This window comes from Drosophila eugracilis, unplaced genomic scaffold (genome assembly GCF_018153835.1).
Source record: "Drosophila eugracilis isolate 14026-0451.02 unplaced genomic scaffold, ASM1815383v1 contig_498, whole genome shotgun sequence".
Classification (NCBI taxonomy): domain Eukaryota; kingdom Metazoa; phylum Arthropoda; class Insecta; order Diptera; family Drosophilidae; genus Drosophila; species Drosophila eugracilis.
In genome coordinates this window covers 854,290-864,256 of record NW_024573369.1, presented here as the reverse complement: position 1 = coordinate 864,256, position 9,967 = coordinate 854,290, and the positions used below count along the sequence as shown (strand labels likewise).

General features: G+C 45.9%; 4 protein-coding genes across 7 annotated transcripts; 2 read left to right on the top strand and 2 right to left on the bottom strand.

Annotated features, from left to right (window-relative positions):
- Positions 1-11: 11 nt before the first annotated feature.
- LOC108117099 (zinc finger protein 622) lies at positions 12-1,669 on the bottom strand. Its single transcript, XM_017229315.1, has 3 exons — positions 1,032-1,669; positions 516-878; positions 12-441 (listed from the first exon to the last, which is right to left on the bottom strand). Exons 1-3 carry the CDS (start codon positions 1,542-1,544, stop codon positions 91-93), a joined length of 1,227 nt encoding a protein of 408 aa, XP_017084804.1. The 5' UTR covers positions 1,545-1,669; the 3' UTR covers positions 12-90.
- Positions 1,670-2,446: 777 nt separating this feature from the next.
- Positions 2,447-4,863, top strand: LOC108117621 (actin-related protein 8). 2 transcript variants are annotated; one of them, XM_017230150.1, is made up of 3 exons: positions 2,447-2,514; positions 2,575-3,160; positions 3,259-4,863. In XM_017230150.1, the coding sequence occupies exons 1-3, from the start codon at positions 2,510-2,512 to the stop codon at positions 4,486-4,488; spliced, it is 1,821 nt and encodes a 606-aa protein (XP_017085639.1). In that variant the 5' UTR covers positions 2,447-2,509; the 3' UTR covers positions 4,489-4,863. The 2 variants fall into 2 exon arrangements, with proteins under 2 accessions (XP_017085639.1, XP_017085638.1); XM_017230149.1 differs by having other exon boundaries at positions 2,450-3,160.
- On the bottom strand, positions 4,654-6,153 carry LOC108117622 (putative sulfiredoxin). 3 transcript variants are annotated; one of them, XM_017230153.2, is made up of 3 exons: positions 6,132-6,153; positions 5,581-5,737; positions 4,654-5,197 (listed from the first exon to the last, which is right to left on the bottom strand). In XM_017230153.2, exons 2-3 carry the CDS (start codon positions 5,704-5,706, stop codon positions 4,985-4,987), a joined length of 339 nt encoding a protein of 112 aa, XP_017085642.1. In that variant the 5' UTR covers positions 5,707-5,737; positions 6,132-6,153; the 3' UTR covers positions 4,654-4,984. The 3 variants fall into 3 exon arrangements, with proteins under 3 accessions (XP_017085642.1, XP_017085640.1, XP_017085641.1); XM_017230151.2 differs by lacking the exon at positions 6,132-6,153 and adding an exon at positions 5,890-6,118; XM_017230152.1 differs by lacking the exon at positions 6,132-6,153 and adding an exon at positions 5,890-5,997 and having other exon boundaries at positions 5,581-5,718.
- Positions 6,154-7,018: 865 nt separating this feature from the next.
- Positions 7,019-9,817, top strand: LOC108116730 (laccase). Its single transcript, XM_017228751.1, has 4 exons — positions 7,019-7,222; positions 7,468-7,694; positions 8,021-8,657; positions 8,756-9,817. Exons 1-4 carry the CDS (start codon positions 7,150-7,152, stop codon positions 9,748-9,750), a joined length of 1,932 nt encoding a protein of 643 aa, XP_017084240.1. The 5' UTR covers positions 7,019-7,149; the 3' UTR covers positions 9,751-9,817.
- The last annotated feature ends 150 nt before the right edge of the window (positions 9,818-9,967 follow it).

Below are 9,967 nucleotides of genomic sequence, written 5' to 3'. Positions count from 1 at the left end.
AACAAACAAGCTTAATTTAAGCAAAACTCAAATCGTTTTTATTGTACATGATGGGAGTAAATTAAAATTACTATAACCGAACAGCGATAATTAGACCAGAATTTGGGCACGATAATGCTTCTGCAGCTTGTTGGCCTTGCAACCAAGCTTCATCTGCCACTTGGACTGGACACGCTTCATCAGATGGATGTCTCGAGCCTTGCGAGCGGCGGATAGCTGTTGTGTGTGCGTCCATCCCAGAGCCCGGTACTCGCTGAGCACGCGGTGCAATTTGCGGTCGGACTTCTGAATTACAACGGCGCGTTCCGGACGTAGACGCTGCTTGTAGTAGCGGAGCAGGGAGCGATGGCCGATGACTGCGCCGGAGGGCAGAACTAATTGGTACTCGTCGCCATCAAGCAGTTCAGGAACAACCTCGTCATCAATATCCATGCCCTCTTTCTGTTTGGGTTAAAGGATTAAAATAGCCATTGGAACAATCTATTAATCATGGGATTATATTGATCAAAACTCACATTATCCGGATAACTGCTACTGTAGTCGTAGTATTCTGCATATTCAGCTAGGGCTATGCCCTCGTGCAGCATCTGGCAGTGACCCTTATCGATCATGTGCTTGCGTACCGCGTCCAAGGAGTAGAATGTCTTGCCGCGATCGTTGCAAAACAAGCATATGAAGTAGTTGGCCACCTTTTCGCCCAGATAGTAGACCAGACCCTCGATGTCCGTACAGTATTCGGTGTCAGGAATAAAGAACGAGTGCGCCACGGACATGTGCTTTAGATTCTCAACAAGATCCTCGCTTGAATGTGTACAGAACAGGCAGTCACGTTCTGTCAGAGGGTTCTCCGGTATCTTGTCCCACTCATCGGAGTCAACCTATAAATAAAGGAAATTTATGTTAATGGATCATCTTTAAAAAGCGGGAGCTGTGGACACTGTCATTATTAACAAAGATCCAAAAACCACATTTGGTAACCACTGATGAAACCTTTTTTAAATCTTAAAATCTAGGATGATAACCGCTCCTACCTCCTCCTCCTCGATGTCCTCGAAGTCGTCATCATCGTCTTCCATCTCCTCATCATCATCCGCCTTGGCCGCTCGCTCTGCAAAGGCCAGACGACCCTTACCAGCTGCTGCCGCGGCTAGGGCAGGATGGGGCCGTGGCTCCACGACGCTACGTGTGCAAACAGATGCTGCGGTGCTGGTACTGCCGCCACTGGCAGTCATCTGATCCCGCTCATAGCGGGCCAACAGTTCCTTGTGTTTGCGACTGTTCAGGTGATTATCGTGGGCCTTCTGGCCGCCAAATTGACGCCGACAGGCCTGGCAGTAGACACTTAAATTCTGTTCCTCGATGGCCGCATCCGAAGCACTGCGGGCGCTCAGCACGCGCTGCTGGAACTCTTCGGCAGTGACGGGCGGCAGCTGGGCCACCCTACGCTTCAGATTGTAGCGATGCCAGTCGGTCTTGTAGTGGTCCCGCTGGACCTCCGCGCTGGCGAAGCGGGCATCGCAGTTCAGGCATGTGAAGTGCGACATTCCTGGGCTGATTGGGTTCGTTTGGGCTCACTTTCTATGTAAATTTGGAATGGCGTATTTCACAACGGAGACTACAGCTGCTTGATCTGATAATGATGATTAACAAATGAACCACGTTCTCGACAGTGCGACCAGCTCTTGAAAGGTAACGGAATTTAGCAAAAGGTACTTTTAAATTAGTATTTTGTTTGGTATTTTTAATATGGAATGTTCCCAACTCCTAGGGCGTGCTTTTAGGAAGGATTACTCCAAGGATTACCTCTCTAGCTACGGTAAAACAAGGTAGATAACTTTGGAGGCACCCAACTCTTAGGTCACGCCTCTAGGATGGGATACGCACTCCAAGGATTACCTCGCTAGCCACGGGAGGACAGGGCAGATAACTTTGTGGGCACCCAACTCCTATGGCGTTCCTCTAGGAAGGGATACGCACTCCAAGGATTACCTCGCTAGCTACGGGAAAACAGGATATATAACTTTGTGGGCACCCAACTCCTAGGGCGTTCCTCTAGGAAGGGATACGAACTCCGAGGATCAGGGTAGATAACTTTGAGGGCACCCAACTCCAAACGAATGGTTTGGTGCTCTACCATTTGGGATTTATTTAACATTGCTTAAAATTCAGCCTAGCTTAACTGATTAAGTAACTTAGTACATACAGTGGCTGGATATTTCGTGCCGTTACCTAAAAAAAAGTTTGAGTCGTTATTCCTGCTTAACTAAAAAAGATAACAAAAAAAATTTTAACGCAGTTTTTTAACTTGGAATATTAACATGTTTATTAAACTAAAACGATTTTCATATTCATATAAACAAAAAAAATAATAAAATTTCAAAAATTTTTTTGCTTGAATTCAATTGGTATCCTTTTGTTTTCCAGAAATGGTCACACTATTTGAGCACGGGCTTTTTGTTGTTGCCGAGAAGATCGGCTTTTTGTTGCCCAAGGATCAGGAAAGCGGAAGATGCAGTGAGTGGAGTAGCAGTGGGTTAAATAATCAAGTTACCAAATGTCTGATGCTCAACCTAGACGATCACGTGCCAGCAGCACTAGCAGTGGCCGTTTACCGGCTCCGCCGCCAGTGGGTCTGCCCCAGCCACAGGCACAGCCACTTGAGGCGCCAAAGATCATCGTTATCCATCCGGGATCTCAGCACTTGAGGATTGGAAGGGCGGCCGACCTCAATCCCCTGACCATTCTCCATGCAGTGGCTTACAGACGGAGGCAAGTGGACGGCGATCGACCATACCATGACCCCCTCCTTCCGCCTTTGGACAACGTCAATACCGCCATGATGGTGGAGTTTGAAGAGCAACGTCTTGCAGTGTCACGCATCTTGCAGCACTGCGTTGTCGATGAAAAGAAACGCCTGCGGGTGGCCACTCCGCCGCAGCAACTGGCCCACTTCAACCGGAGCAGTCAGGCTGAGAAGGTGCCGCAACCAAGTAATCAATCATCAGAGGACCAGCAGCCCTGGTTGGATCGCGAGGCATCCGTCCTTTTTGACGACAAGATCCTGCGTCTCGGCGCCTTGGATGCTCGCGACTACGACATCCATTTTCCCATGCAAAGGGGCGAATTAAATGTGCACAAGGAGAAGGGCGGCTCGCTGCAGGTGAGGTGGTCCCTATATATATAGAATACCATTGAGCCTGAGAAACGCACATAGGTACATCACTGGGATGCCATCGACTAACGAGTCTCTCCTTTCAGGCCAGCCTGCAGCATTTGGAACGCATCTGGTCGTTTGCTCTTGAGACTCGCCTTAAGATCCCTCTGCGGGAACTGGGCAGCCACTGTGCCGTTTTGGTGGTCAACGATGTGTATGTGCGACGATACTTGCGTGAGTTCATGACCCTCCTGCTGCAACGCCTTGGCTTCAGGCGTTGCTTTCTCGTCCAGGACAGCGTGGCCTCTACGTATGGCGCCGGCGTTGGCTACGGCTGTGTTGTGGACATTGGTGCCCAGAAAACCTCTATAGCCTGCATCGAAGACGGTATTTCCCAACTGGATGCGAGAGTAAGATTGCCCTATGGCGGCGGCGACCTGGACCAAGTTCTTCTCCTGCTTCTGCGTAAGTGCGGCTTTCCTTATCGAGAGTGCAATGTCCAAGAAAGCTATGTGGATGCTCATCTGTTAGATGAACTAAAGGAAAAGTTCTGCCACCTAAATGTTAGCGTTTGTGGAGCCCAGGAGAAACATTTTAACATACGCAAACAGAACGGCCAATGGTTGCGCTACACCATCCAAGTGGGCGATGAAGCCATAATGGCACCACTGGCCCTCTTCCACACGGAGCTACTGAACATCACAGGCCGGACAAGAGTGGTTTGCACGCAACAGGCGGCACAGGATCAGTACGACTGCGAGGACTGTTTCGATGCGGAGTATTTAAAGGAGACTGGTCGTAAAAACGGGGTAAGGGGTGGCGAAACATTGTCCCTGACTTCTGGTCCAGGATCACTGCCACGCCCCCAGCTGCCCGTGACCGCAGACGATGAAGAACTCATTGTGGTGGATCAGGACGAAGCCAACAGCAACTGCCAGCCGCAACAGGTGCCGCAGACAGCCGAAAGACATCTGAACTACCACAACGGCCACGGTCAGGTATTGCCCTTGGACCAGGCCGTAATCCAAGCCATTAACCGGTTAACCAGCTATGAGACCAAGCGCAAGATGTTTGGCTCCATTCTGCTTGTGGGCAGCAGTGCCAAACTGCCGGGACTAGCCGCCTGGCTGGAGCATCGGATTAGCCAACAAATCCAGCCCACAGGGACCGAGGTGAATGTGTTCACCAAGGGCATGGACGCGGGTATGGTGGCATGGAAGGGAGCTGCCATTATGTCCGTGCTAGAAAGTGCCCGAGAGCTGTGGATATCGCAGCACGATTGGCAGCGCTATGGACTACGGATACTTCGCGAGAGATCGCCCTTCCTCTGGTGAGATGACCAATCCATTGCATTTCGAATATTTTTAGGGAATTTGTAATTTTAAATAATAGTGACTAATAGACGAAAGGAAGTTTTTAATGTCATAGCAGTAGGCTAAATTGCCGACCAAAGCATTAACGATTATTACAACCAATTGTCCTCAAGGAAACACTTAAGATTATGTCATAAAAAAAGTGTACGTATTTATTTAAAGGCACATTAAACAGGCACCTGAGCCTGTTTTTGTTTCGATTGTTTTATATTTGGAAGTATAATATTATGTATCAAAGATAAGCTAAACAAATTTAGAGCCTAGAGATAAGCTCCATATAAGCAAAAAGTTAATGATTAAAACAAAACAAAGAATAAAGCTATTGTTATTGCTTTAGCCGTGAAATTAGAACTTTATCCAGCGTTAAGTAAAAACACGACTCTCTTATCAAAGAAATAAATCAACGAAAAAGGTTTTTGCTCTTGAAAACAGAACAGCTATGAATTTAGTATAAAGATCAGGCCAAATATTTAGGTGCACTGGATCCCATGTAGTGATACAGGTCCCCCAAAGTTGACCGCACCAGTTTCGCCTTGATCGTCTCCTTCTGGAGTCGTTTGTATGCCTCGAACCGGTGGCATCCACCGAAGCTGAAGTAATAGTCGCCTCCCTCGCTTCCCGAGATCCACAACAGGTCGATGGGGGGCACCTCATCCTCGCTTGTTTCGCCCTGAGGAGTGGAAAGAGAAATGCAACCGGTAGAGTAACTAGTAGATCAGGTAACCGGTATGCGGTTTTGGGTACATTTTCTCTTAATTGGCAAGAAGTATTTAAAAACGTCTAATTAAAACAAAGTTATGGTCATTTTATACTTATTTTGGAATTTTGTTTACTTATAAAATCTGTATTTTGGAATTTGTTTAAAGAGTCATGAACCTTTTAGCAGGTCTTATGAATTATTTGTAGGACACTAGGTCCTATATCTTAGGAATGCTCTTTGTATTTTTAATCGTAACCTTCCAAAATCTTATTTCTATTTTTAGCTGCACAAAGAAATACTCGTACCTTATCTTGAAACATTTATTGGCCTACACCTTGTACATTTGCACCTACCTTAATTGTCTCCATCAGGGATTGCACCTTCTTCTCGTCCAGAACGGATGGTATGGGTCTCTGGATGACGTTCATCGGAACTTGGTGGATCTCGGCAATGCCCGCTGAGTGAATTGTGGTGTCCATGGTGCTATATGCCTGTTGATCGATTAAAGATCTTTGCCAGTTGTGAAATTTCACCAATGAATGAAGGTGGCAGTAAAAAAAAAACAACGTTATCAAAGTGCGTGCGAATGGCAACTCTGCCCCTCCACCTGCTCCACCACCCACTAACACAGAGACAGTTGTGGCTGCCACTGAAAACCTTACTGTGTTTGGTTGATTCCAAACCGATTTCTCTGCAGGATTGGGATGAATCCGGTGGCGCGTCCGCTCGCCAATCGAATGAACTGGCTAATGAACTCCATGGCGGCCAATTGTACGATTTTTGCGGCGTTGAAACTTGTTTTCGTACTTGTGTGCGTTCATTTACCGCTATATGTTTTGCTGCAGCGCTACTTGTTGTTTGTTTTTATGCATAATCATACCCCCCACCACCCACAAACACCCACCAACACACGAACATATACACATATGTACGACCAGTATTGCCAGTGCGATAAAAGCGAATGAAAACGAAATTCAAAATACATTTATATAGTATGCTAATGAGGGGGTTTCGGGGGGATGGTGTTACCAATGACAATGGCAAAATTCGGAATATACTTTGCTGGTGGGCAATCGCCTTCTGATTAGCGTCAGTACAGAAATTAATATGTGTAATCTACGTTGACAACTCTTGCCTCTTGTTGTTTTTCGCCCCACTCCATTTCCATTTCCATCGCCCTATCAAAACCCAAGATAAATGCTATGTGCAAATGAGGGGCAAAAGAACGGTTGCAAGTGATAACCAATGGGATGGTAAGGCAAACACCCCAAAAACAAGTTTTGCATATTTATGAAATGTAGCTGGCATAAAATCAAAGTCGTTTTGAAATCTAACAGTTGGTCGGTTGCCAGCCCTGCCCAATTGACACGGTGTGCAACACTGTTTTATTTGAATTTTAATTTGAAAAAAAAAACGGTTTATTAGTCAATAAGAATTACTTGCAAAACCATTTTGTTTAAACATAAAAGTAAACTGCTAAAGCATTGATCAATTAAAGACACGAATTGCTTTCCAAGCTAGAAAATCTTTCACGTATTGATACAATTTTTGCAAAAATGCAAAAACTAGGCCAATGGTACCGCCATTTCACCTGTATGTCATTTTTGCCAACGGCAGGGACTATAACATGGTAAATTATTCGTGTATTTGCGTCAGTAATCGGCATCTTCTGTTCTTCAAGCGAATTGTTAGACGCACAATCTTCAATTAAGTGCAACGAGTTGTTAGACAACGGCAAACAAGCAACCGATTCCGGGTAATTTTTTACAGAATTCCCCGGCGGAGTCGCTTACAAAAAGGTAACCGATGTCTGAAACCCATTGACAGTACCATTTGGCCCACAGCCAGAGCCACGGCTCCTTTATACAAATTTTTTATTCTAAATATAGTGCTTCTGTTTTTTGATTCAATTGGATGCGAGCATGAAATTCAATTTGGTGCAGACACTGGTCTTCACTTTGTGCCTCATAAGCGTGCAAATATATGGCATTCAAGGTGCTTAAGTGAAAAAAATATGAAAAAACTATTCAATTACCTAAGTTATTAATCGGATAAATATTAAAAATATACCCCTTCAAATAAGAACATACTCGGAGCTTTTTAAATGGTTTTCAAATATTTTTTAAGTGGCTTAATATAAAAGCTGAGGAGAACATTTGAAGGCAAATTAACTGAACAAAAATGTCTTTTACGTATTAGAAAAGGTTTCCTTATTAATTATTAATAAATAAAACCGATAGATGCCAGTGGGAAGCGGATCGTAAGCAAGTATGAGCGGATAATGCAGATGTATCCACAGTTGTCCTCAGGCGCAGGCGAGTCCTCGCAGTGGCGGGCGGCCGAAAAGGATAATACGCGGCATCCTTGCAAGCGCGATTGCGTTGATAACCAACCGATGACCTGCTACTACTACATGGTAGTGCACTACGATGATACGATGGCAGAGACCTGCAAGCGATACCTTCAGGTGAGTTCAAAGACCTTCCTAACTAACCATTACTTATGACATCAACTACTAACCCAAAGGCCTAAATGATTAGCACTATAAAAAACTATAGTTAGCCCTTAAAATAATAGCAATGGAAAAAAATTATATAACTAATAAGTAGTTTTATGATAAATAACATTATTACATTGCTAATGGTAAGTGTCTTGCGAATAAGGAGTTATTTGTCCATTTGATTCATGATGATATTCTTAAGAAATCTCGAATTGAGGTACTTTTTTCCTTTACTTGTATTTACTCGAATTGGTAAACAATACGATTACTATCATTATTCCTTATGTTTGCAGTCTAAATTCCGCTTCAAGCTGAATGGGAAGGAGTACATTGATGGCATAAAGCTGGCTGATCAGTTGGCGGCGAACGATGATTGCAAGTACGCCGATGGACTGGAGAGCGAGGTGATGGTGGTGAATGGACAGCTGCCCGGTATGAGCATCGAGGTGTGCTATGGCGATACTGTGGTGGCGGACGTGATTAATAGCATGCATGAAACGACGACGATCCACTGGCACGGGATGCATCAGCGATCGACCCCGTTCATGGATGGGGTGCCTCATGTTACGCAATATCCGATCGAGGCCGGTCAGGCCTTCCGGTATCGCTTTGAGGTGGATCACGGTGGCACAAATTGGTGGCACAGCCACACGGAGCACCAGCGCGCCTTTGGGCTGGCAGGTCCGTTGGTTGTGCGAATGCCACCTAAACTGAATCCTCACGCCCATCTCTACGACTTCGATATGTCGGAGCATGTTATAATGATCCAGGACTGGGTTCATAACTTTGTGGAAAGCGTCGCCGAAAATATCCTAATCAATGGGCGAGGCAGGAACCTCAAGAAGGGCGTCAAGGCCGTCAAACCAACGCTATATGCCCACTTTCCGGTGGTCAGGGGAGGACGTTACCGATTCCGTGTGATTTTCAATGGTGAGCCATTATTATTATGGTAGAAGTGAATAAGAGTTTTATAAAAAATAAAAGTTTATATTATTTAATTTGTTAAATCACCCTTTGTACTTGCGCAGGCGTCTCCAACTGCCCGATTAGCCTCAGCATCGACAACCACGACCTGGTGGTGATTTCCAGCGATGGCAACGACATTGAGCCTGTAGAGGTGCAGCGCATTATGTTCCACGGCGCTGAGCGCTTTGATTTTGTGCTGCACGCCAATCAGGAGGTGGCTAACTACTGGATCCGCGTAAAGGGCTATAGCTTTTGCGCCAAGAACCAATTGCACCAGGAGGCGGTATTGCATTACAGGGATGCGGATTCACGTACTCTGGACACCCACACTCTAAGCTATGCCTATGATGCCCCAGGGAAGACCCTTAATGAGCTGGGCGACGTGACAAGCAGCAGTAGTAGCAGTATATCTCTGGCTTCTCTCAATGCTCAGCGACCGGAACCGGAAGTGCCGCCATCAGTTACGTTCTACACCAGCATGAACGCCTTTGAAGTGCGACAGGGTGAGGGATTCCGTTTCCAGATGGACGACATCAGCTTCACCATGCCTAAGATGTCGCTGCTGCAGACACGTAATCTGGGCGTTGGCCAATTCTTCTGCAATCGGTCCCAGCAGGCAGATCTGGGCTTTAATTGCCGGCAGCGCCATTGTCAGTGCTCGAATGTAATCCAAGTGCCGGCCAATCAGCATGTAGAGTTTGTCATCTCCAGTCTGTCGCAGACTCCGCATCCGATTCACTTGCATGGCTACACTTTCCGGGTGGTCGGAATGGGTGTGCTGGGTGAGCAGAAGATTGGTCAGATCGAGCAGATCGACAAGAAGACGCCGTTGTCGAGGCGCGGTAAAGGTGCTCCACTTAAGGACTCGGTACAAGTGCCTGCCTTCGGCTATACGATCCTTAGATTCTACTCCAATAGTCCGGGATACTGGATGTTTCACTGTCATATCTCGCCGCACTCGGAGAACGGCATGGCTGCAGTGGTGCGGGTGGGGGAGGATGTCGAGATGAAGATGTGCCCGGTGAGTAACTGTGGATTGTGCAGTTCGGTGGCCTAATAAAGACAGTGTTACCTCACATATGAGCAATAAAAGCGTTACCTTTAAGCTGGCATTTAAAAAGGATTGATTTTAAGCGGGTAAAACCGGTATACTGGAATTTTGGCGGCCGTTGGTTGCTTTAAAGAAAATATAGGATTTTGAATTCATACATTCAAAGCAGTAATCATTTATTATACAATTTTTTTAAGGGAAAATAGATAACCTTGTCATGAAA